The sequence below is a fragment of the Saccopteryx bilineata genome, chromosome 2 (genome assembly GCF_036850765.1).
Source record: "Saccopteryx bilineata isolate mSacBil1 chromosome 2, mSacBil1_pri_phased_curated, whole genome shotgun sequence".
Taxonomy (NCBI): domain Eukaryota; kingdom Metazoa; phylum Chordata; class Mammalia; order Chiroptera; family Emballonuridae; genus Saccopteryx; species Saccopteryx bilineata.
The window spans coordinates 225,105,322-225,132,145 of record NC_089491.1 but is presented as its reverse complement, the minus strand read 5'-3'; the positions used below and the strand labels follow the sequence as shown (position 1 = coordinate 225,132,145).

At 45.3% G+C, this 26,824-nt stretch overlaps 1 protein-coding gene across 1 annotated transcript in view; it reads right to left on the bottom strand.

The window, feature by feature from the left end:
• ERG (ETS transcription factor ERG) overlaps positions 1–26,824 on the bottom strand; it is a 261,158-nt gene that overhangs the window by 174,213 nt on the left and 60,121 nt on the right. Inside the window, exons 3-4 of the mRNA XM_066259366.1 lie at positions 9,505–9,606; positions 4,256–4,343 (exon numbers count right to left, since the gene is read on the bottom strand). Coding sequence (XP_066115463.1) covers positions 4,256–4,294 — 39 coding nt within the window. The 5' untranslated portion in view covers positions 4,295–4,343; positions 9,505–9,606. The remainder of the gene's footprint in view (positions 1–4,255; positions 4,344–9,504; positions 9,607–26,824) is intronic.

Here is a 26,824-nt window from a genome sequence, read left to right as displayed (position 1 = left end):
CCAAGCACAGCCCTGAGGGACACAGGAAGCCAGCGAGGAGGGACAGAACGTCAGGTCACATATCTGCAGGCAGGGCTGTCAGATATCAGGAGTATCCACTGTTTTGTCATTTCAAACGTCTTGACGTTTTTAGACAATATTATCTTTCTGATTATAAAAACAATGCACACTCATTGTAGCGATGTTAGCAAATTTGCTCCTCCCTATTTAATTAAGTGTCACTATTCTACAGAGAAAGGAACACACAGCTATAAACAGCCACAGAGTCGCCAGGCTCGTTGGGATGTACAAACCCTACTGGAACCGGATCAAAGCCAACTTATTAAGGAAAAATTAGGCAGTGTATCAAAGGCTTGCGTCATCTTCCCAGGGCACAGACTTTGGGTGGGAAACTCTGGTCTCTGTTCAGTATACCCTCAAAGAATAAAGTTTCTAGCTTCCTGTGAAGCAAAATGACTATAAATCAGACTTGCAAATATGTGCAATAACTCACTATTCAATGGGTCTTTCATCAGCCAGGTAGGAGCTAGATAGCGAGATGCACCCTTCTCCACGGAGATGGACTGCATCCTGATGGGCCAGGAGAGCTGACTTCATCCATCCTCAGATGCAGGTCAAGGCACCTTCCCCATGAGCTTTGGTTCGTATCTGCTTCGTGCTGTTCAAGTCTCACTCATCCTCATCAGCTGGAATTTCAGGCTTCCCAGTAACCTTGCACTTAATGCTGGCTACTTCTTAAAACTCTTGCAAACACCTCCTTCTATAAAATGCAAACAGCATTGAAGGTGAACACCTTTTACAGTCAGAAATGTTTAACATTACTTCCAAAGTGACAGCCAGAGAACCACATGGGAAAGACATTCGTTCAGCAGTTTACTTCCTGGTAAGTACTGACCCTGTAGCTGTCTAATTCCTTCCAGAATAGTCCCTCTTCTTCCTTCTCCCTTTCTATGGCTATTACAGAAGAATGTGCTAATAACATAAATTAATAATATAACCATGTATTAAGCAATTGCTGTAATTTTTAGTATTTGTTCCAGCAGAAAAGAACTATGGTAAATTATGACCAGATCAGCCTAAGGACAAGAATGTGAAGGATGCATAACCTTTGTGGCCATCTCCCTGCACAACTGCAATGTTAGGTCACTTCTGTGGAGAACTGAAGTCCTTTCCAGTCACAATGAGCCAAAGACAAAATCACACACTATTTATGTGAATACGTCAAGTGGAACCATTTATGTGCCATTGATAAGATTCCGCTCCAGAAACTTAAAAGCTGCCTTCCTCAACCCAGAACCATAGTCTTCTCAGCACAAAAATGTCTGCTGTAGAGGTTCCCAATTCAGGTATTTTAAGGAAATATAGAAAGGCAATCTATTTTGCTAACTTTGTTGTCAAGGACACCAATTCCTTATACTAAAAAAAGGAAGTGGAGGTATAATATTTTGAATTCCAATAGGTAGAATTTGATAGATTTATAAAGAACACATGCATCTTTAAATGTAATTCTCTCTACCTCAGAGCCAACACCAGCTATTCATAATGGCTGCTTCCATTTGCCAGTTCATCTCCAAAGCACACGTAAGCAATCTGAGTTGAAATTTATTTTTTTTAAAAGCACTCAGAGTTACTGGTTTTCAAAAATTTCCTTTGCTCATATTTACACTAGCAAGTATGAGGATAATATGATAAATCAGAACTGAAAACACAGCCCATTCCTGAGATCACATCCAGAGCAGTTTCCATAAACATGATTTTTCAGAGACCATGATTATCAGCTTTGTCTATGACTATTGGCACTTCATAAATTCACTTTTTAAAATCTGCAATAATTTCTTGCTTAGTTTTCTCCTCCTAGTTGGTTGAGAACAAAATGTCAATCAAATAAATTTTGGTTTTGACCTGCCTACTCTTAACTGTAAGGTAGTCTTGTGTCACTTTCCACTGGAGCTTTAACTTGCATCCTGCAGCTTCATGGCCAACAGTCTTAAAAAAACAAAACAAAAAAATAAAAACACAAAAAAACAGCCTGACCAGGCAGTGGCGCAGCAGAGAGCGTCGGACTGGGATGCGGAGTATCCAGGTTCGAGACCCCGAGGTCGCCAGCTTGAGCACAGGCTCATCTGGTTTGAGCAAAAGCTCACCAGCTTGAGCCTGAGCTCGCTGGCTTGAGAAGGGGTCACTCGGTCTGCTGTAGCCCCACAGTCAAGGCACATATGAGAAAGCAATCAATGACCAACTAAGGTGTCACAACAAAAAACTAATGATTGATGCTTCTCATCTCTCTCCATTCCTGTCTGTCTGTCCCTGACTATCCCTCTCTCTGACTCTGTCTCTGTAAAAAAAAAACAAGAAGACTTTCCTGCTTCACTCCTTTCCCCATCTGTCTGTAGCATGGACACACTTCACAGATAGATTCCACATATATATATATATTTTTTTTTTTTTTCATTTTTCTGAAGCTGGAAACAGGGAGAGAAAGTCAGACAGACTCCCGCATGTGCCCGACCGGGATCCACCCGGCACGCCCACCAGGGGCGACGCTCTGCCCACCAGGGGGCGATGCTCTGCCCATCCTGGGCGTTGCCATATTGCGACCAGAGCCACTCTAGCGCCTGGGGCAGAGGCCAAGGAGCCATCCCCAGCTCCCGGGCCATCTTTGCTCCAATGGAGCCTTGGCTGCGGGAGGGGAAGAGAGAGACAGAGAGGGAAAGCGCGGCGGAGGGGTGGAGAAGCAAATGGGCGCTTCTCCTGTGTGCCCTGGCCGGGAATCGAACCCGGGTCCTCCGCACGCTAGGCCGATGCTCTACCACTGAGCCAACCGGCCAGGGCCAGATTCCACATATATTTTGAAAACTTACATGCACAAGGGATTTCCCACTGGCACCTTTGTAGACATAACTGTCATGCCCTAATAAAATATATACAGAAATAAAAAAATACACAGAAATCAAATTATACTGTCCCCAATAAGGATCTATTCCTCTCTACCCCACATAAAATTCAGAATACTCAACACCCTTGGGATACCCTGCTTCTGAAATCTCACAAGCACCGGCAAAGCCCCAAGTATGCACTGACACTCCTGTAACTCCCAGTTCCATTTTCCAAGAAATCAACGGTGTATGGATATATGAGTTGCACATGGTCCAGGTCCATGACACTCCCAAAGATATTGCTTTTAAAATGCGTGTGTGTGTGTGTGATATATTGTAGGGCATTTTATACGTTAGTCCAAAAAGAGGTAAGTTTTCAATACTATAAACTTTCCTTTCAATGATAAGCCACTTTCCACTTTCAATACATGTTTTAAGTAAAGAATATAAATTGGTAAAACACCAGGCCACTCTGGGAAAATGAATTATGTGGGGAACACGAAGAACTGGCGATGTAGTGAATGATCTGGGCCAGTGTGGACAGCTGAACTAAACAGTGCAGGTGGAGACAGCCTATCTGGACAATGTAGCTCTGGCCCCAGGCTTTCCTATAGCAGTTATTTGAGTCAAGCTTATTAAAACCATCACTTCATTTCCTCCCTGTGGCTATCCCCACGTGCACATGTGGCACTGAAATGAATGGGTCGGCTTCCTCTTGGGGACTTGCCCTGGCACAAGGCCCACTTCCTCAGTCTCTCCCCTCTGGAGCCATGGGGAAATGCTGTCAGTGAGCAGTCTGGGCAGGTGTGACGTGACAAGCTGCTGACGTGTCGGCCGCCCACATAAAACAATGTCTGAGCATTGGAGACCCGAGCATTGGCCCTCTAGTCTTGTCCTAGGTGACCCCGGGCCATGTAAAGGAGGCGGAATTAAACAGAAGTCTAAAGGATTGGGATGTGGTTTGCTACGTTAGCTCAGAGGTAAGCAATCTCCCTCTGCAAAGGGACAGACAGTACAGATTTTCAGCTCTGCGGGCCACTATGTTCTTTGTTGTAAAGACTCCACCCTGCCATTGTAGCTTGAACATTAATTACCCTGGACAGTATGCCCATGTGACTGGGTGTGTCCCAAGGAAACTGGCTTTACGGACGATGACATCCACATTTCACATAATCTATATGGGTTATGAAATAGTCTTCTTCTCTTGATTTTTTTCAACCACTTCAAAATGTGAAAACCATTTTCTTGACTCACAGGCTGTATAAGACCAGAGGTGGGCCATACTGGACCCACAGGCATGGCTGGCTGACCCCTGAAGTCACTGATTTGTGGGCAGCCGGGGAGGAAGCCTGCAGTTTCCCAGCAGAGATGGAACCTACCTTGATATGAGCTGCTGGGTCTGGGACAGTCTGAATCATGTCCTTTAGTAGGCCAGCTCATTCACCGCCCATGCAGAACCGGAGACAGCTAGGAGACAAAAGGGGACAGCACAAACCATAATAAACAACCATGCTTCTGTGTTTTATTTTCCCGAAGGACTGAACACAATAAAGCCACACACACACATACACATAGAGAGAGATCACAGCTTTGCAGGAAGGAAATCTGTTTGCCCAAAAGCATTTTTTGAGGTCTCCATGGTACATGAAGTGACTAAAGAACTCACTTCCATTCTGGGAATGTCACTTAATTTTATCCCTAATAAAACTCTGGTATGATGAGCCACCCAGAACCCACATCGCATGCAGTTCATACATGTCATTTTTACATGGGCAGCATCTAGGAATGATCGTTTAAAGGAACAAGTTAGGGGGAAAATGAGATGCTTTCTCTTATATTGAGAAAATTGGACTTTCGACATTCCCACCAGAACCAATACCATGTACACATCTGTTTAAGCTTCAGCATTAAGCTCTATATAGAAAGCACAACTACCCTTCACTGAGTAGAGCAGCTTAAGTGGTGGCCCGTGGGCTGAGGACTCATATATTCTGACCATGACTTTGAGGACTAGAGTTGCCATTGTCCAGTCAGGGACACAGAGACCCAGGGAGATTACTAATTTGTCCAGGATCACCTGGTTAGTAAGCAACAGATACAGGATTCGAGTCAGACTGGCCTGATTCCAAGGCCCAGAAGAAATTTTGGTTTGGCACAATGAATAGATTTTCTCTGGCACTTTGAAGACAATTTAATTAATTTTAAATTTGTATTTAAATTTAAAGCAATTAAAAGTGTCCATGCTATAAGGTTAAATACTTCATCCAATATTTTCCTTTATTCAGACTATAAACCAATGTGCTCTGCTTATTGTCTCTGTGCCCCTCTCCATTCCCAGAGCCCCTCTCCACCCTCCCCTGCCCTGGCCCATGATACCCACTCCACCCCTACAGGACTGACCCCTACGGACTGCCTCACCCAAGCACCCTTGCCACTGGCTGCCCCCATCAATGTGACACCATCTGGAGATCAGGGGATCGGAGGAGAGAAGGGGAGGGGTATTTCTTCCTGCCTTCACAACACACTCAAGGCTCCCTCTGTATCTGGCCACAGCTGGTGACCTCCCCCGTCTTGGACCTTCCCCCACGGCTCTAGCCTCAGTAACCATTCCCTCCCAGATTTTGGTTGTATGTAGATCTTAGCCATCAGCTGACATTGAAAATACCTTCCTTAATTTATCCTTTTAGGTGCCATCACTTTTTTTAGTCAATTGTCATTTTCTTTTTGTTTTCTTCTTCGTAACTCTGGCCTGTGACTCTACGTATTAGTTAACCCCACAATAAAAAGAAACAGCTTGACCCAGGACTATAGACATACAGCTGTTTTTGAAGTATGCTGCTGAACATAATAATTCCAGGGATGTGGCCAAGACTCACTGCAGCCGCAGCTACGTCTGTACTCTACCCTCTCTGACCCTCTTTGGTGCACACTGTGCACTTCCAACCTAGACAGTGTGCGAGCTCAGGGTCTTTCTCCCAAAAGAGCTCCACAGAGTACTGCCAAGACTGTGGCAAACTTAGAACCTTGGACATTATTTTTTTTTACTGTGGCCAGTTTTCTTGACCTTGGAAAGAATGCATTTTTTTCCCCTTACATCTAAAGCCAGTCCTCTTAAGGGATTATATTTGCCTTAAAAATGCAAAAGGAGTGGTAGAATGTCATGAAATTGAATTGCATAGGCATTAAAGGTAAGCCATGCTCTTGGTGCACTGAAGAGAGGATGGGGCCCAACCAACGGGCACAAAAGGAAGGTGCGTTATCACCACCCGTAGGAACAGACTATGCTTCCTGTACATTTCTGTGGCTTTCTGGGGTAGCACACCCCACACATTCCTCCCTCCCCGCACACATGCTGGTGATCACGCTGCAAGCTGGGCCTTTCCCCTCCCCTTAATTCCTGGCTGATTTACAACAGCCTTTGATCCAGAGAACACAGTAGAAAGGATGTTCTGGGGTTACTGAGCCCAGGACTCAAAAGAACCAGAAGCTTCCCCTTCCTGCCTCTGGGAACCCAGGCCCCAGGCCCCAGGCAGTCCAGCAAGGTGTCTGCAGCCTGATATGGCTGCCCGGCTGACAGCCAGCGCCACGTGCCAGGCCCGCAAGGGAGCCCACCTGGACATCCAGAATGGTCACCTCTCAGGTGATCACAGCCCTTGCGGACATCAGGAAAGGACTGTCTGGCTGAGTCCAGCTGGCCCGCAGAATCATGAGCAGTAACATCAGTTGAAGTTTTAAGCTGGCAGGTTGGGAGAGTTGATGATTGATGACATGGACAGAAAACTGAAACGCCCTCTAAGTGTTTCAGATAGAGAAGATAAAGACAGAAGAGCCTATGTTGCACAGGCACACCAGGGCAGATCACAATGACAGTTGCAATTCTCCACTTCTCCATGTCCACATCTTCTGCCACGTGACTGTGGTACCTCTCACTACAGAAGAAGAGTCTGTTTGCCCAACCTTCATTTGGGGGGCAGGGGTCTATGCATGTGACTTGCTTCACCCAACAGAACACAGCTGCAGGATGGTGTGCCTATTGTCAGCCCAGGTCTCAAGAGGCGTGAAGAATTTCCACCTGCAACTTTCCACAACCATGGGAGCATGCCCAGGCGATGACGGGCACATGGAGGAAAGCAGAGTCATCCAATCTCCCCAGCCAAGACTACTCTAGATAATCTGGTAGACAACCAAACCCCAGGCATAGGAGGAAAACAGCAAGACCAAAAAGGTGAAAACAATAGCATCAGCATTTGCTTTGTAGGCAGTTGCTCCAGAGGCCGTGAACACCCAGGTAGCAAGAGCAGCCCACCAAGCCCCGCCCTCGGGGACCACACTGGGCATCTGAGCATCCTGCCACCAGAGCCGTGAGCTGTGCCCCGGCATGGGCTCCTTATCTCCATTTGTTTAACGCTCTGTTGTTAGCCAGATGCACCCAAAGGAATCAGAAAGCCGTTACATGGTTAGTTACCCTTAGCATAAAACTACAGGTAATTAAACATTGATAATGGTGAATGATGTCAAGATGTTGCGCCTGAATTCAATTTTAGGTCTGGGAACTCAAAAACTTTTCCACATACATTTAATTGTGACTGCTTCTTCACTCCATGCCACTTTGGCTTATGAAAAGGTTCCATAGGAACACTGAACTTTCAGAGAGCGGGGAAAATCTGACTCCACTGGTGTTGGCGAGTTAGCAAATCAGAGGATGGTGTTAGAAATGATACCACATGTTTGATGTGAGGGAGAAAAAGAAAACAAATAAACCTCGATTACCTACCTCCAACTGAACATTCAGTAGTTCAGACAGGTGTGAAGACTTAGAAGCATCTGATCCCACTGTTAGTACCCAAGCTGATACCCAACCACTACTTGGCTATCCCCACCACCTACGCCATAAGGCTTTTGTGAGGACTGAACTGAATTATGCCTAAAAATCCTTAACAGTGGGCCCTGGCCAGTTGGCTCAGTGGTAGAGCATCGGCCTGGCATGCAGGAGTCCCGGGTTCGATTCCCGGCCAGGGCACACAAGAGAGGCGCCCATCTGCTTCTCCACCCCTCCCCCTCTCCTTCCTCTCTACCTCTCTCTTCCCCTCCCGCAGCCAGGGCTCCACTGGAGCAAAGTTGGCCCGGGCACTGAGGGTGGCTCCATGGCCTCTGCCTCAGGCACTAGAATGGCCCTGGTTGCAACAGAGCAATGCCCCAGATGGGCAGAGCATCGCCCCCTGGTGGGCATGCCAGGTGGATCCCGGTCAGGCGTATGCGGGAGTCTGTCTGACTGCCTCCCCGTTTCCAACTTCAGAAAAATACAAAAAAAAAAAATAATAATAATAATAATAATCCTTCACAGTGGCAGGCACAGAGTAAGCAAAATTTCGATACTATGTCAAATGCAACTTTGAGAAAAATAATTTTCAGTAAACAGTTTGCTAATTTTCACAAGGGCCCTTGTTGACTAAAAACATCCTCAATTAACACTGAATATTTAATTTTCAGTTCAGTAGTCAGTATGTAAAAACATTTTAGGCAAAATGGCTCTAAGCAAACTCATTACAATGACTCTATTCAGGAACGAGCTGGTCATCAGGCACAGTTGTTCCGGTGAGTGAGCATTCAGCATGCCAGTCTTACAGGACAGCCTACCGTGAGAACTGCATGGGCCTGACTCCTGAGCACCCTTCCTGGGGCAGTGGTCTCCCAGAATAAATGTTGTCTAACTGCCCCCACCACAAGATCTGTGGTACCTTGTTACAGCGCCTTGGCAAGCTAATACCCTTTATCAAGGGACTTGCTGTAACATTTTAACTAATGAAAATTAGAGGCCCTTATGGGGGCATGGCCCCAGGAACCACATAAAGTTAACCGCACAATTTCTTCCCGGACACCAACTCTGTTCAAGGGACATACCAGGCGCCATGTACTGCTGTCCCATCTACTAATTACTCCTGGATTAACTTGGGTAAAAGAGAGACTCTTTTCAGTTCTATGGCCCAAATGAGTGCCCCATGAGCCCCACCATATCCTCTTCCCCCATTCCCACCCACTCCCCACAACGCTTTTCCAAGGACAGTAGGACAGTCCTGATGGGGTAAGGCACGTGCTTTGTGGATACAGTGCTGAAATCTTCCACCCTTATTTTCTTTTCATAGTTAATGACTGCAAAGACTCATTCTGTGTGTGTGCCTCTGCAAATGAGATTTCAGTTGAATTCAGGTAAAATAACTAAAAAATAACTACAAATGCAATTTAGTAATACAGCAGAAATTACAAATATCATGAAAGCCCATGTCTATAGATGCTGCCCTCGGCTTTCTCCCAGAAGGAGTGGAAGAGAGGAGAGGGCAGTAGAGGACAGGACTTGTATTGACTACAATACTTACTATAAAGCAGTGACTTAAGAAACTCAACAGCGTTGGGGCTGAAGCAGGGAGTGCTGGGCGAGAGAAATCTTATCTGGGAGGAAGAATCAATGGAACCAAAACAGTCCTTCCAAGTAGACCAGATGGCCCCAGAAACTATCTTTGCAGGTTTAGGACCACAAATAACAAATAATAAAGACACAAAATATTTACATAGTCACATTTTTAAAAAGCCTTAACTAGGAAGGATAGGACAGTCTGGGTCTTTGTTTTACCTTCAACTGCTCTTGGCTCCACCATCTTTTTTCTCTGTGAGTCATTTGTCTTGCTTTTGGTCAACTTGGCTTTTCTTGGGCCTTCAAAGATCTTGGAATGACCTAAAAGAGAATATAAATCTATTAAACCTTGGGTTTTCCCCCCAAAATATTAATAACCAAGGATCAACTATAGACATTTAGTGACAAAATCTATTTCTTAAACATTATTTTTAAATAGTCTAAAAGGGGAATGAAGTTAAAATACCTTCTCTTAAAGGGGGGGTGGGCAGTGGTGGCAACATTCCTGTGAGGGAAGCTCAGCCTTATGGAGCAAAAACTAGGAGTGAAATCACGGCCAGTCCTGGACTGGCGAGCTGAAGCCCGCATGTTCTTTTGAAAAGAAAATATTTTGAAAATGTTTTCCTTGCCTCGTGGCCCCCAGTCTCCGTGATGATAGTTTTCCCAGATCGTCCTTCCAGAGTTCATCTCTGCTCAAGGCAAAGTGCAGTGCGGTTTATTAAACATTCCTGAGCCTGTAACCAACCAATTGTTTTAGTCCCAGGAAAGAAGCAATCCTTTCAGTTTGTGGATGCTCAGAGGACCCATAATTATTAAAAGATTAGAACAGTACCGGAGAAAGAAAGAAAAAAAAACAGAGAAAGAAAGAGAGAAAGATAGAAAGAGGGAAAGAAAGAAAGAAAGAAAGAAAGAAAGAAAGAAAGAAAGAAAGAAAAGAGAAAGAGAGAAAGAAAGAAAGGAGAGAAAGAGAGAGAGAAAGAAAATAAAAATCTTTCCTAGAATAGGCCTGTCAGTGCAGCTCTAAAATACAATCTCTGTCTCTTTTTTTTTTTTTTGAGATATGAGAATTTCTGTGCTTGTACAACTTTCCAAGTAAAACATCCAATCCCAAAATATTGCACTTAATAGAATCTTCACATGACAAATTCTAAATGGCAACTGTTTCAGTTAAAAATATTTTTCAAATTAGAAAATGTCAAAAGCATTGCATCAAAATCAATATTTTCAATGGGCAAGATTACAGTATTTATAAACAGACACACAGCAAGCTGACCCTCCCTCTCTACCTGAAGACATTGAGCCTGTGAATAGAGACATTTTATCCAAATTGCCCAACTGTCACAGCAAAGCATTTATTATGACATGAAAAATAAAAACTCTTGGGTACAAAAATAGGACACAGACCATATATATAGTATGATTCCAGTACTGTAAAAAGTATATATATCTATATATCTATATCTATATCTATATCTATATGAAATTTCATGCAATTTCTGCATGAAATTGCCAATGAAATAGTCTTTTGGTTTCCAATGTGAATTATGGCAAAGTCTTATTTTCTTCATTATAGTTTTGGGTACTTTTCAAATTTTAAGAACCAAGAATATGCATCTTGATAATCAGAAAACAACTAAGCAATAGTCAAGACACTGAAACAACCTGTCTATCAACAGATGAATGGAGGCCCTGGATGGTTGGCTCAGTGGTAGAGTGTCGGCCTGGCGTGTGGATGTCCTGGATTTGATTTCTGGTCAGGGCACACAGGACAAGCAACCATCTGCTTTTCTTTTTTTATTTAAATTTTTAAAATTTATTCATTTTAGAGAGAAGAGAGAGAGAAAGGAGGTGGGGAACAAGAAGCATCAACTCCCATATGTGCCTTGACCAAGCAAGTCCAGGGTTTCAAACCAGCAACCTCAACATTCCAGGTCAACACTTTTATCCACTGCATCACCACAAGTCAGGCCGATCATCTGCTTCTCCACCCCTCCCTCTCTCCCTTCTCTCTCTCTATCTCTCTTTTCCTCCTGCAGCCGTGGCTTGGTTAGAGCAAGTTGGCCCTGCGAACTGAGGATGGCTCCATGGCCTCCCCTCAGGTACTAAAATAGATTGGTTGCCTAGCAACCGAGCAATGCCCCAGATGGGCAGAGCATTGTCCCGTAGGGTGTTTGCTGGGTGGATCCCAGTCAGAGTGCATGTGGGAGTCTACCTATCTGTCTCCTCACTTCTCACTTAAGAAAAATAAAAAAATAAAAACTAGACAAATGGATAAAGAAATATACACACATATATACAATGAAATATCATTTAGCCATAAAAAACAACCAAAATCTTGCTCTTTGCAATAACATGGATGGACCTTGAGTGCATTATGCTAAGTGAATAAGTCAAACAATAATAAACACCATATGATCTCACTTATGCATGGAATCTAAAAAAATAAAGTAAAAACTTAATAGATACAGAGAACAGATTGGTGATAGCCAGAGGTGGGAGGGGAGAAGGGTGAGTGAAATGGGCGAAGGGGGTCAAGAGGCACAGATTTTCATAAAATAAGTCCTGAGGCTGTAATGGACAGCATGATGACTATAGTAGATGTTAAAAGTTCTCATCACGAGAAAAAAAATCCTGTAACTGTGTGTGTGATGGATGCTAACTAGACTTACTGTGGTGATCATTTAGCAATTCACATAAATATCAAATCACTACGTTGTATACCTAAAACTAATATACAGTAGTCCCCCCTTTATCCATGGATTCCCTTCCCAAGGTTTTAGTTACCCATAGTCAACTGTGGGTAGTCCAAAAATATTAAGTGGAAAATTCCAGAAATAAACAATAAGCTTTAAATTGCTTACCAGTCTGAAGATAATGATGAAACCTCCCACCATCCAGCTCTGTCCTACCCAGGGTGTGAATCACCCCTTTGTCCGGCTGCATACGCCACCCCCCCTCCCCGCAGCATTGTATACTTAGTATACAGTATGTCTGTGTTATCAGATTGGTTATCAGAGAGAAAGAGACCACATTCATATAACTTTTATTACAGTACATTGTTATCATTGTTCTGTTTTATTCTTAGCTATTGTTTCTAATCTCTTCCTGTGCCTAACTTATACATTAAACTGTACCATAGACCGCTATGTACAGGAAAACACATAGTGAATATAGGCATCAGTCCTACCTGTGGTTTCAGGCATCTACTGGGGCTAGCCCAGTGGGTAAGGGGGGACTACTCTGATGTTATATGTTAATTAAACCTCAATAAAAATAGAAAAGAAAAACTAAGCAATAATCATTGTACACCCTACACATATTTTCAAAGTGTTCTAACAGTGATGAGCGACTGGTACCATCGGCCTTGGGGAGCAGGGCTGGCCGTCCACGTTTGGTGACAGGTGCTCAGCAGGAGAGGAGAGGGTAACAGCAGATGAGGTCCTGCTTTGCATGGCTGCACAAGTCTGAAGTTAATGAAGTGTCCCCTAATTTCTCTTTCCCTAAATCCAAAGCCAATATTGATTATCACTTGGTGAAAGGCTTTCCACAGACAAGTGGTTTAAATGCTTTTGTGTTTCCAATTGCTGCAAAAGGAGAAAGAGTTTCCTAAGCCTGGGCTAAGCTCTCCTATCCAATGTCATCCTATAGCACATCTCCGTGCCAACGCCTCGATGATGCCAAGTGAATAATTTGATATATGACTGCATTGTTGGGCATGATGTAAAGACAGGAGTTAAAGCCCAGGCAAGATTTTATTAAATATGTGCAATGGGTATTTTTAAATTAGTGTTATAGCATTAGTAATATTTCTTTTTTCCAGAGGTCATTTATCTGACAACATAAATTATCTACAACACAGCTGAGGGGCCACAAAGGATCCAAAAAAGTGTCACAAGTTCAGGTAAGGAGGCTTTGCCAGAGACAGGCATGCCACCAGCCATGTGAAATAACAGCTGGCCTAATCAAAGCAGAGTCAGAAAATTATGCAAACCAGAGTCAAGAACTCAAAAAAATAAAGCCGTTTGAAAACTCTGGTATGAGAGGAAACTGCTCGCCCATCACAAGAGCCCCTGGTCCCAAAGAAAGCAGAGGTCAAAAAGCCAAGTGCCCCATGAGAGGACCCCAGCCCTACCACAGCTGAGGGCTACAAACCACATCACCCTGGGAGTCCTGAGGCTCTGCATCCTGCACAGTGAGAGGCAGAAGAATGATGAGATTGTCAGAATGTTCTCACCGGAAATGGTTAGAGCCACACACATCTGAGCGCCTGAAGGGCAAGCTTCCTTTGCCAAAGCAGCCATGGTGTGGTTCAGAAAGGCCACTGGACTTGGAGCCCCAGGCATGTGCTGACCCACCAGTGGCCAACAAAGCCCCCCTTGGACTCTGTTTGGAAGAGGGACAGGTGGTGCAAGTCCAGTGAGCTGCTGGTGTGACAGTGCCAAGTGCACAGGTAGATGCAAGACAGTGTTCTGTGCAGGGACATGTGACTTCCTTGTTCCCTGAACACAGTGGACAAGGAGCGGCTCCCTGTGCTCAGATTCTCCAAATGATACCTTGTGTCAGCAACTGTGAATATCTCATAAGTGAGGGTGACTACTGGAGGATAGAAAATTAGATTGCGTAGAAGAGCTGCCGCTGTGACAGGCAGTAGTCTGGAACCCATGTGAATGAGAGCAGCCTATCTGGTCCCTGCCCACCAGGAATGAGTGGAGAGGATGCCAGAGACAGAGGGGCAGCCTTTGTCCCCAGGGCCATGGCAAACATGGTCACAGAGGAACCAGTTTATAGTCTCCCATAGATGGCAAAGCCAACAGACACAACTGGCTACCCTCTTTTGCCTCACGGTGAACCCCAATTTTGTTGCAGTGTGTAATCCCCCCTACAGGCCCCGGGGAGAGTGGACCCTGCTTCAATGTCAAAAGTAAATAATCCTATCACTGGCCTTTCCTCCCACCTCTGGCTGGTTTCGGGATCAGCGTGGGGAGAATTCTGGCCAATTCGACACTGGGAGAAGTGAGCAAGAAGTCTTCTGGGAAAAGTCTCTTGGCTGACAAGAAACGGTCATATGCCATCGCCCTGACTGTGTGACACCTGTAACTGTGACAGCTGTCTCAGGTCCATGGGAGGAGGTAGCCGGAGGATAAAACCAATATGCTCTAGATGTCTGAAAATACATGGAAGACATCATCTAATCAGGATGAGGAAGGGCATCCTACACATGACAGCATTGGCGGTCCTCAGAGTCGCTTCCGGCTCTTTCGCCGTCTGGATCCATGATCAGATGGGCTGACTACGCTCTTCAGTTCTGTTTTTAAAATGAAAAAATGAAATGATCTGCTGGAAATTAGTTCAGCCCATAAACCTTTCTACTTATAACACTATATAGACATAGGAAACAAAAACTGTTATCAAGATAAGTGACCTACCTCAATCTTTACATGTATTGAGTGTCCAGAACTCAAGGTGACATCGAACATGCCCTCAATAAGCAAAAAGTTTTATGGGGGGTTATACTTTTAGTTAAACAGCTGATTGGAGGCAGAATACGGCAAGGGTCATAAGCAGTACGAAAGAGGCAGCCTTTCCATCAAGCACCAGGGAATGCTACTCTCCCTTCCGGAACATGAGGGTGTGATGGGCACTCAGCAGCTGGGGGACGCTGGGGAGGAGACGTAAGCAAAGGAATGAAAGTGAGAGAGTGCAGGTGGGAGGGACACTCTGTGGGGAGGTTGGCTTTCATCTTTATGCCCAGGCAGGGCATAGAGTATGAGCTCAGAGACGTTAAATGACTTGTCTCTATAATTAAGGAGAGATTCCACTGGTATCTGTCTCCTTCCATGATCTAAACCTAACCTGCCCTTCACATACAACCATCCATCCACCCATCATCCACCCATCATCTAACCATCCATCCATCCATTCACCCACCCACCCATCTGTCCAACTGACTGAGTATCCTCCATGTGCCAATTACTAGGTTAAGTCCTAACTAGGGGAGGACTTTGCCCCTGAGTTCAGGGTCTCATGGGAGAGACAACATTTAAATAAATAATCACAACCAACAACCCTCCACTGCCTTGCTTGAGCCCCAGCTGCAGAATAATTCACATAAGGCAGTTGTGTAGGCAGATCACAATGGAGAACCAGCACCTTAACTATTTGGGGAGCTGAAGGAGAAAAATAAAACAGTCAAAAACACAAAGAGGAGCAATAAGAGAATTAGGAGAAAACTAGAAAAAGATCCAAGTTCTGGAAGCCAAGAGAGCACATTCAGAGAGACAGAAATGGTTCAGAGCCTCTGGCCTGCAGAGAGGTAAATGAGCATGAGAAATGCCTTCAGCGACCACACGTATTAAAAACAGGTAATGGGTCTGCAAGTCACAACTTCCTGGTGGCCTCTAACAAGGTTGCGGCACAGTGGTCGGAGCCAGTGTCCAAGTGGTTCCGCAGTGGATGGGTGGGAGGACAAGTGAAGGTCAATGCTGGTTATTCGTGAAAGGAGTTCAGCAGAGAGAGGAGAGGGGAGAGCAGCTGGAGGAAAAAACCCTGACACGTTCACCCATCCAACATCGGTTGTGTGTCTGCTGTGCTGCAGAAATTGCCTGCAGCTAGGGATGCAACAGTACACTTCCTGCCCTCAAACGTTTGCAATTCAGGTAGAAGAAAGTTTATCTCATTTGTTTAGATGGTTGTTTGCAAAGGATGAGGAAAGCAGGTGTGTTTGGAGGCAGAATAGAGGGATCCGGTGGAGGAGTAGACATTGAGATTTCTAGAAACAGAAGAAGCAGAACAGTGCCATCTGGAAGAGACAGAGGAAAGGCAAGGCACTGCGCGGCATGGTGGCGGGGTCAGCTCTAGCACATGGGTGTGACTCCACTGCTGCAGGAGTTGTGTGCTGATGGATGTTTGACAACCAGCTCTCCATGGGAAGACTGATTGCAAGCACTTGGCAATTTCTGTGGAGTAACTATTCCCATAATGGCCAATTTCAAGGAACTCCCGATGTCCCTGAATGCACACCTGGATGAAGACGTTCAGGATGCTTCCGCAAGCCTGAGGACCTGCTACAGCAAACCTGTGCTCCAAGGGAGTCTGACACTATTGTGAAGGAAGGGTGTGACGGCAGAGGGCCTGTGGACACCGGCCAAAACAGCTGCTCCCCTGGTAGCTGACGTCCTGTGACGAGTCATTCCTGGGAAAGGCAAAAACTAGAAAATATGGGAGGTCTGGGAGCTCTTAAATCACTTCCACATAAGCTCTCTGCTTCCTGAACCTGGTCAGTAGCCCAAAACCTACGTTGTTTATTGTTATCTTCCTTCAATCTGACATCGGTAGTGTGCGAGCATGTATGTTTCCACTTGTAAATCACTGTGCTGCCACTATGACTTAGAAAACTCAGTGAGGCAATTTTTGGAATCTTATAGAATTTCCCTGAGGGTCTGGTTTTGCTCTCGGTCATAGAGAAATGTTGCAAAAATAAACAAGAGCAGTTTCGCAGGAAGAAAATGGTAAGCATCTCCATGAATCATGTCTGAGCCTTGGAACGGCCGTGACTGTGTGCTTCCTGTGGGTTTTGTTTTGTTGTTTGCCTTCATTTCATTCTGGGTTTTTTTCTTTAATTAAATCCATTGGAGTAACAGTGGTTAATAAGATTATATATCTCAAGTGTACATTTCTATGATACATCGTCTGCTTATTGCATTGTACACCCATCATGCAAAGTCAGACCTTCCTTTCCACCACCCTCTTTGCCCTTGACTGTCTCCCAGCTCCCTTCCCTCTAGTAACCACTACACTGTTGTCTGTCTCAGTGAGTTTTTGTTTGCTTTTCTTGTTTGTACATTTTTTTGGCTTTCTGTTTTATATCCTGCATATGAGTGAAATCATCATATGGTTCTTTTTTTCTGTCTGACTTATTTTGCTTAGCATATCATTCTCAAGATCCATTGCACAGCAAAAGAAACTGCCAACAAAACAGGCAACCAACCAATTTGGAGAAGATATTTGCAAACAGTTCCGACAAGGAGTTACTATCCAAAATATATAAAGAAATCATACAACAGAACACCAAACAAACAAAACATTTAAGAAATGGGCAGAGGACCTGAACAGACACTTCTCCCAAGAGAATATACAAACAGCCAACAGGTATGTGATAAGATACTCAGCTTTACTACCTGTTAGGGAAATGCAGATCAAAACTACTATGTAATACAATTTCATTTTCTGCTTGAGAGTCAATCTTTTTTGCCTTCCCAACACTAAATCAGCCTCCATCCGCAATGTGTATTCCCATTCTTTTTGGCCCAGAATAAATGCAGACATTAACCACCTACATGCACCGATTTGTAGAGCCCACAATGCTCATGGAGGAATAAACATTCAAAGTCCCTCTCTCTTTCCCAGCGCTGGTGTTTGCAGGCGAAAGCAGTTAGGCTGACCGTGGAGTGGAAGGTGTGGCCGCCAGCTCCCACCAGAACGGAGCGCAGTGGCAAACAGTGTCACGGCCCCTCGGCCAGGGATCATGGTCTGCCTGGAGGTCCCCCCAGCCAGAAAAAAATAAGACATTTGAAGGAAAACAGGCATTTGAAAGGCAGGTGACATCAAGAAAGGGAAAACAACTATAAATACCCTTTTACACTGAGCCTTCTGTTAAAAGAAACACACTTACCAGAGGGTTTTTTCCCCTAAGTTCAACTAGAAAAACATAAATATTTAGTCATTTCATAGCAGCAGACAACTGACAAGCAGTCCACAGATTAAAGGAATGTTATGTATTTCTAATAAAGTTTATAAAACAAAATGTATCTTTGAAAATAGAACCCCAAAGGCTGTTTTGGAAGCCAATTTGACCTTCATAATGACCTCTGTCTTGATATAGTCATAAGGTCAAATTTTAAAGGCAGCAAATGTATTATTGATAACCATCTTTATAAACAATGAGGTTTGTTTTATATTTTTAAATATACAACACTGGGCAGAAAAAATAAATAAAACATAGTTAATAATATGTAACTGCTTTTGAGGTTGTAATTAAGAATAACTGATTGCCAGTTAAATTCACCGCTATTGTACTAACAGCCTAAAATTATAAATAAGAAATGCAAATTTCTTGAGTGGCAAGACAACCCACAATACAACAAAAATGACAACTAACATCACTAGCAAGACCACCTATAAGGAGCCCAATGATTACAGATCATCACTCTTAGATGAAATTCCTTCTTTCAACCTCACTCTGATGCCTGAAGGAGATAGCTTTATTCTGAATATAGTTTGCAGAGCTAGGTAGGGAGAGTTAGAGGCTTTCCTTGGAAAAAGATCAACCAGCATAAATGCAGAAAGAAAAAATACTTTGAGACTCTCTATTAATGCAGATTAGTCTCTACATTATCTGCCATTACTGCTGTTGTTAAAAAAAACAAACAAACGAACAAAAAACTGCGCCCTGGCCAGTTGGCTCAGTGATAGAACTTCAGCCTGGCATGTGGATGTCCCAGGTTCGATTCCCAGTCAGGGCACACAGGAGAAGCGTCCATCTGCTTCTCAACCCCTCCCCCTCTTCGTTCTCTCTCTCTCTCTCTCTTCCCTCCTGCAGCCATTGCTTGATTGGAGCGAGTTGGCCCCGGGTGCTAAGGATGGCTCCATGGCCTATGCCTCCGGCACTAAGAATGGGCAAAGCATCGCCCCCTAGTGAGCTTGCCGGGCGGACCCCCGTTGGGGCACGTGCGGGAGTCTGTCTCTGCCTCCTCTCCTCTCGCTGAATTAAAAAAAAAAAAAAAAACACCTGCAAAAAATACAGAATTTCAACAGGAGAAGATTTCCTTGTTCTCTTTAAGGGTGAGAAATTTCAAAGAACCCTGCATTCATCATGAAAATTGTTCTCTGCCCCCACCCCCAGCTTTGCTAAAACTCTCAGCATGCTGGTGATGGGACAGTCCCACCAGGGCACTGACACCAGCTTTTCCATTTCCACTGATTTTGATGAGCTTCAGAGACCCCACGTAAAGAACAATTTATTTTCACAGACACGAACTGAAAATAAAAACTTCTCAATCCTCCTCTCTGTTTTAAATAAAATTCTTGAGCCTTGCTACAGATGCCCCTCACTGGTACTCAGGACAGGGGGTTTCAAACGTACAGCTCTGCATTCCGTCCACCCAGAATTTTCCATGCGCTCCATCACCAGTATTACCAATCACCCCCTGCAAAGAGCAGTGTCCAGGGCTGATTGAGAATGAAAAAGTTGGCAAACGTGCCTCTCACTCCACAGAGCCTGCAGAAGAATAAGCAAGCATGTGTGACGTGTGACCCAAGGTTTTATGACCTAGAGGAAGGGAGATGTAGCAGCTCCAATAAGAAGCACTGGGTTAGTTCAGGTTAGTTCAGGGTATAGGAAAAGGGAACTGCAGTTTTGGGTGGTAGGATTGACATGATAAAAAGCAGGAAGGATTCACGCAGACAGTGGGGAGGAGGCAAGGGAACAAGCATCACAACAGAGCAGTGAGCTGCAGAGGACGTGATGGGAGCAAGCACACTGCTCCCGCCTCCACTGACATCAGAGTGAGAGCCTCCATCTTCATCAGCTTTGCCACCTCCTGAGATGGTCGGCGGGGCTTTGCAGAGCAGGACAGTGGCCTTGAACAGAGGGTGTAGAGAGAAGCGGGGCCAGTCTCTCAGGCAGATGTTCTAGAACAGCAGAGAGGTGGGAAATCCAAGATCAGGGAGGCGATGGGCACATCTGCTAGGCCATGAAGGCTTGTGTGGATCATGCCGGGGGGGGGGGGCAGACCAAGATCTTCGGAACAGCCTGGTAATACAGGCTGTGAAGTCGGAGCCTCATTCTGAAATGGCGGCTGGAGGGTTTTGAGCATCTGAAGCAGCTGTTGGGAGGATTTGGGAGGCAGCGAACTATGGGAGGGAAAGGCCAGTACAAAGGCCTCTGCCTGGTCCAGGCAGGGCGAGGAAGGAGGGATGGCCAAGCAAGGAGGAATCAGAACAGAGGTGGGAGGAAATGCCACCTGGCAGGGCCAACAGGACACAGAGGGCAAAGGGGAGAGAGGAGGAGGGAAGGATGCTAAACGGGGTGAACATGGGGTCTTGATGAAGATGGTGAGTTCTGTTGCAGCCCCAACAACCAGCTATTCATCCCAGACCCCTAAGCCATAAAGTTGGTCCAGTGAATGGGCACCCCAGCGCCTCGTCTAGTGAGGGGACTGTGGCTTGGCCTCCACCAGGGCCACCCCGAGCAGAACCATGGAGGGAGGCTGCAGTTGAAGAACAACAGTTTCCAGAGGCCATGGGGTGGGAGTTACGATGGGGACAGTGAGAGAGACTCGCTGGGAGATGGGAACTAGCTTGTCAGCCGAGTGAGTGAGGGCCACCCCTATGGAGCACGGGGCTGGACTGTCTCTGGCCCCCACACAACTGCCTGTTGAACCAGTGGGCTATTAGGGGTCTCTTTTTCTTTTAAAAATTAGGTTTTCAACTAGCAGCATTCACGAGACACAATTATCAGGATTCCTCGGCACTGTTTCCTCTTACTGGGAAAGGAGACCTCTCCTCGCAGACCTGACCCTCTGAAACCGCACCAGGTTTGGTTGTCTAAGACCAGCTCTCCAAACCAGCGCGTTGTGAGCTAGTTAGCCCAGCGAACCTACTGCTATTTCTCTGGCTGGTAGTAATGACCTTATTCATCAAACTGCAGCAACCCTGGGGGCACCAGCCTCAGCCTGTTTACCGAGAGTCTGGAAGGTGATCATTACTGTCCTCATTCCCCTGATAAGGAAACCAAGGCTTACAGAGATCACAGATCTGGTGAGTAGACAAACAGGGATTCAAACTTGGGATTCAACTGAGCCTCTATTTATTCCATGGGCCATGCTGTCCTCTGAGGGGAGCAAAAGGTACACACTGGTTCAGTAGCAGAGAAGACAAACAGGAGGAAGACTTCCTGAGACTTTCTGTGTGCCATTCCCACCAGGAGTGGGAGGGTGGGAGTCAGGGGTGGGCTCTCTCAAGATCCGCGATCCTCTTTCCATTAAAACCCATGAAAAGTTACATAAAGTGGTTTATGGAGAAGTTACAAGTGCGGGGGAGGGGGGGGATTATTTGTGAATTTTAAATAGTTTGCCCACTGGGGTCACATTAACAATTACCTGTCAGAGGTCATTTAAAGGGGAGAGCCTCCAGCAAATGTGAATTATGCACCCGAGGTAGTAAAGGCAGGGCATGAAATGACAGTCCCCTCCTGTGGCCCAGGCTTGTCAATTAACTGGTTTTGCAGGCTGGGTCCTGGAAAAGCAGAATGTGAGTTGAAGATAAGCATGCAGGACGTTCAATAGAGCATGCTCTTGGGACTGACACCCGTGGATGCAGGGGGGCAGAGGCAGCCCTAGCAAAGACCTCCAATGGCTCTATGGGGCTCTCTGCAGATGGGCTGGCCCTTCAGAGCTGGGATTCAGGGACAAGGGACCAGGTCTTTAACCCCTGCTGTGTGGTTAACTCCATGTGTCAACTTGGCTAGGCTCTGGTGCCCAGCTCTTTGGTTTACACCAGTCTATGTGTTGCTGAGATGGTATTTTTGTAGATGTGCCTAACATTTACAGCAGTTAACTTTAAATAAAGCAGATTACCCTCTGCAATATAGGTAGGTCTCACTTAATCACTTGAATAGCTTCACAGGAAAAAAAAAAAAGACAACTGAGACTTTTGGAGGGAGAACAAATTCTGCCTCCAGACTGTAAAACAGAAATCCTATCTGAGTATCCAGACTGCCAACCTTCCCTACAAACTTCAGAATAAAGACAGAAGCTTTGCCCCAACTATGGTAGCTCAACTGGTTAATGTCATCTTGATAGGCCAAGGTTGATGGTCCAATCCTTACTTGGAACACATATATAAGAATCAACCAATGAATGCATAAATAAGTGGAACAAATCAATGTCTCTCTCTCCCCCCCCCCAAAAAAAAAATCAATAAATGCGTTAAAAAGAGACTGAAGCAGCACCTCTTGCCTGAGTTTCCAACCTACTGGCCCATGTTCTAAATTTTGGACTTGCTATACCCCCATAATTATGTGAGCTAATCTTTTAAAACAAAACTCATTAAAATAGATATAGATGTAATTTATTAGCCTAGAGATATAGGCATAGAGATGGAGATGGAGGCAGAGGTAGATGTCTACACACATATATCTATATCCATCTTACCGGACCTGCTTCTCTGGAGAAGCCAAGTGGTTCGCCTATTTTGATTAGTCATTGGCAGCCCCAGGAAGGAGGCATGATCTTAAGTGGTACAGCCATCATCATCTGGCACTCCCCAGAGAGGGGTGACAGCTGAGGCATCATTCGGCCACACTGCCAGGGTCTGAGTAAATAAGTCCTCTGTTCCTGAAGGGACAGAGGCAACACATCCCAGTGTTCATGACAACCAGGAAAACTGAACAGACATATAGCATATTACCAGAACTATCAAGAAAAACCCAGAATAAAATCACATAATTCAGGGTTAGGAAAAAACTCAGACATCATGAATAAGTGTGACATAACACAGCAAAACAAACAAAGCGTCCATGGTAGGTTGAGGTGAATCTTGGCAGACCAAGGTCATCAGGTCTTCCCTGCTGAAGTTATAGATTCCCCAGATAGCAGATGATCCAGGACCCTCACACACAGCTGACCCTTCCCCACCACGGATAGGAGAGCCTCTCTAAAATCTTGAGTCAGAGCAAGGAAGGGGATGATTGGCAGGGTTTTCTGACTTCTCTGTGGGGTAACTACATCCTCCACCTCCATCTACTAGCCAGAAGAGTTGGGGAGAGACATGCACAGGCTCCTACTTCCCTCATAGTCAACACTGAGAGGTGACAGAAGGAGGCAGGTCAGGGAGACCAGAGACCAGGCCCTCCTTTAGAGAGTGTTTGTTATCAGTCACAGTCAGTGCTGCTCCCCACCCCAATGGGGGAGAGGGAAAAGGGACTTAAACAGTGAAACTACAAGAGAAGAGAACACTCCCACACTCACACAAACACACACACACTGAGGTCACAGTGAGCGACATAAATTTTAGGAGAAGCATTTTGGGAGTCTCACAGGGTCTCCCGGTATTCTAAGATGTCGGGGCACAGATATTGGTGCCTGACTCCCAGGTGAAGGATTTCTTAGAGGCAGCCTGGAGCCACCTGAGAGCAGGTACATAGAAATGGCCATGGTGGGAGCATGATGCGCTGCAATCAATGGCTTGAGCTCCTCTAGTGACATGAGACCCATGGCCAGACATCCAGGGTGAGCCAACTCTGAGAGAAAGATGTTGGAGGTATACCAAGGGTGCAGAGCTGAGGGAAGGGTGTCAAGAGCAGACCAGCACGGGGCACCACCATGCCGAGGACAGCTGTAGTGGGATGTCCCCAAAAGAGCCCTCAGGAGCCCTCCAATGCCCCATGAGAGAAAGTCAGTGCTTGGACCTCGGCTTCACAAATCACATTTGTCAGAGGACTGTCAATAGCCCCTTGATGTCCTCTTCCTTCCCGTTCCAGCCCTGGAGGACCAGAGACAATGGTCTGCAGGGACTGGGGAGGGGAACGGCAAGGTTGAGGGACAGGGAGCCGGCCATGAGCCGGAAGGAGCTCCCGATTCTAAGATAGGCTCAAGATGCAAAGGCTCTTTAAATGGACTGAAAAACAAACTTTTACATATTAGACTTATCTGGACTTCTCAACACTCGAAAATTAGACTGTTAATTAGTGTCTGGGAATTATGGGGAAAATCTGGCACCTGATAAGACAAGGAGGTGGGAAAAGGCTTCGACTTAAGCAGTGAGGTGGCGAAATGAAGTTATATCGTACACTGCCCCCGACTGAGTCCAGTTTGTTCCAATGGCAGACGCCTAGTTGAGCCCATGTGTGGTGGTGGGTGTCATGGTGAGAAAACCTGGGACCAAGCCAGGTGGAAGGTGAGAGGTGTCAGGACCCATCAGACCAAGAGATGCCACAGCCCCTCTGGTCTGTGCAAGACATGGGCAAACATAAAAAGGCACACCCATAAGGAGTGGGGTCCAAACTCAGGGTCAGGGCCAGGAGGGCTACAGGACTGAGAAGCACCAGGTGGGAAAACACTGAGAGTCAAAATGATCTAGGGAGGGTCAGCGATTCAGGATGGTGACAACTCAGACTCCATGCCCCACCCCACCCACCTCACAGAGACAGAGGCTGAGAGTCAAGGCAGTTCTGACAACCTCAGAACCAGCGGCTGGAAAAAATGTCCCTCCATATAGAGACTTTAAGTTCATACCTGGGTTCCCATTTTCCCTCAGGGAAGGGTAGGTGAGACAGAAAATGTCCCCTGAAGGACAGGACTCAGAAAGCTCAAGTGTAGTACCACAGGGTCCCCACCTGCTCCATAGGAGGCAGGCCCCAAAGTATAAGGATGGGGAATGAGAAGGGTCGTTGGAGTGACCCCCACCCTATGTGGCAGCCTGTCTCAGACCTGAACTATAAGAGCTTTTGAAGCATATCAACCACTCCTGAGAGAAATGAAGGCAAGAAGAATCTCCATTTTATTGGACACATAAATGGAGGAACAAGAAATCTTATTATGGAAGAAATCACAGCACCAATTCATCACACAGCCCATAACATAACAGCCGTATTAGGCAGGAGTCTAAGTTAATGATTAAATAACACCAATGAGGGGAATCCTAACTGAAGGCTATTTTAAAGGTATTGTGGTCCCAAAAACATCTACAAAGTTTTGGAAAGCCTAAAGAGAGTCTAGGCATAACTCTTTAGGGACAAGGACAATGTGGAAGCCAGGGGTCAGGAACCTTTTTGGCTGAGAGAGCCATGTATGCCACATATTTTAAAATGTAATTTTGTGAGAGCCATACAACGAGCCGTGTACGTTATGCATTATCCAATAAAAATTTGGTGTTGTCCCGGAGGACAGCTGTGATTGGCTCCAGATACCTGCAATCATGAACATGAGCGGTAGGAAATGAATGGATTGTAATACATGAGAATGTTTTATATTTTTAACGTTATTTTTTTTTTATTATTAAAGATTTGTCTGCGAGCCGATGCAGCCATCAAAAGAGCCACCCCTGGCCCGCGAGCCATAGGTTCCTGACTCCTGTGCTAAGCTGACATGTGAAGTACTCCAATTCCAAATTATTATAATAGACATGCTCAACAGAAAAAAATCAGAAAGATAAATGACAGATGGATGGACGGATGGATAGAAGATAGAAAAGGTAGCCACACTTTTATTTTGAGCTTTCACTGCCAAAGGCTACACAGAGAATCAGGGCAGATCCAGAGTGGGTTTTATTTAATTTTTTTAATTTTTATTTTATTTATTCATTTTTAGAGAGGAGAGAGAGAGACAGAGAGGAAGAGAGAGGAGAGAGAGACAGAGAGAGAGAAGGGGTAGGAGCTGGAAGCATCAATTCCCATATGTGCCTTGACCAGGCAAGCCCAGGGTTTCGAACTGGCGACCTCAGTATTTCCAGGTCGACGCTTTATCCACTGCGACACCACAGGTCAGGCTCAGAGGGGGTTTTAGAGTCAGAACTAAAAAACTTGTTCCCATCCAAGAAGAATTTCCCCCATTTTAATTCTTAGATGACTGAACTCGTGTCTCTCAGTCCCTTGACAAGCTCTGAGCATCTGACGCCAGCACCCACCCTCGTATTTCCACACGCAGCACCTTGGACACCACTTTGGGTAGAGAGGATAACCGTTCCCTCCCCCCCCCCCCCGAGAGTAGTAACAGAAACAACTTTAAAATAACTTCACAGACATTAAAAAAAAATCAAAATGAGCAGGAGTCAGAGCTTAACAAGCCCTTTTTAAAAAGGAAGTTACTTTATGAAAAACATTTTGAACTTGCGAGGACTTTGAAGGCCCTCTGAGCCATTGCTAGTGTCTCTCTGAACGCTTCTCATCCTGTTATTTGCACTTGGCACAAACAACCTACTTCTTTATTTTATTTCAGTTTTTAACTTGTGACGCTTTCATTACAAATATAGTAACATTTTTAAAAAATAAACCAAAACAGCTGTACAAATATCAGACATTCAAAAATGAAATGATTTTTAATAAATATTGACTTTAAGCGGGGGTGGGGGGTGTGAGGACTGGAAAAGCAGAACTGATGTGTTTACAGTCATCGAAGTCCACCCTTATCAGGAAAAGCGCTTCTCCGTTTTGTAAACAGCACCCCAGAGCAACGGCGCAGTGGAAGCGCGTGACTGCACCCTCCCATGCGGGCTGCGGGATGGCCTTCTCTCTCAAGCCCTTCTAAAGACTACTTCTGAACACCCAACAGTGAGTCGAGGTGTAATGTTTAACTCCTTTAAGCAGCTGGAAGTTCCCTGAACAAAACACACAAGTCTTTCATTCCTAGAACTCTAAAATCTGCTGACAGCCCTCAAAAAATTTAAAAAATGACTCCACTTGGGATGAATTTCCTCCTGAGAAGTGAAAGATAAACCACATCAAAAAATGTCACTGAAGAGCTCTCTGCCTCTCCTGAGACCA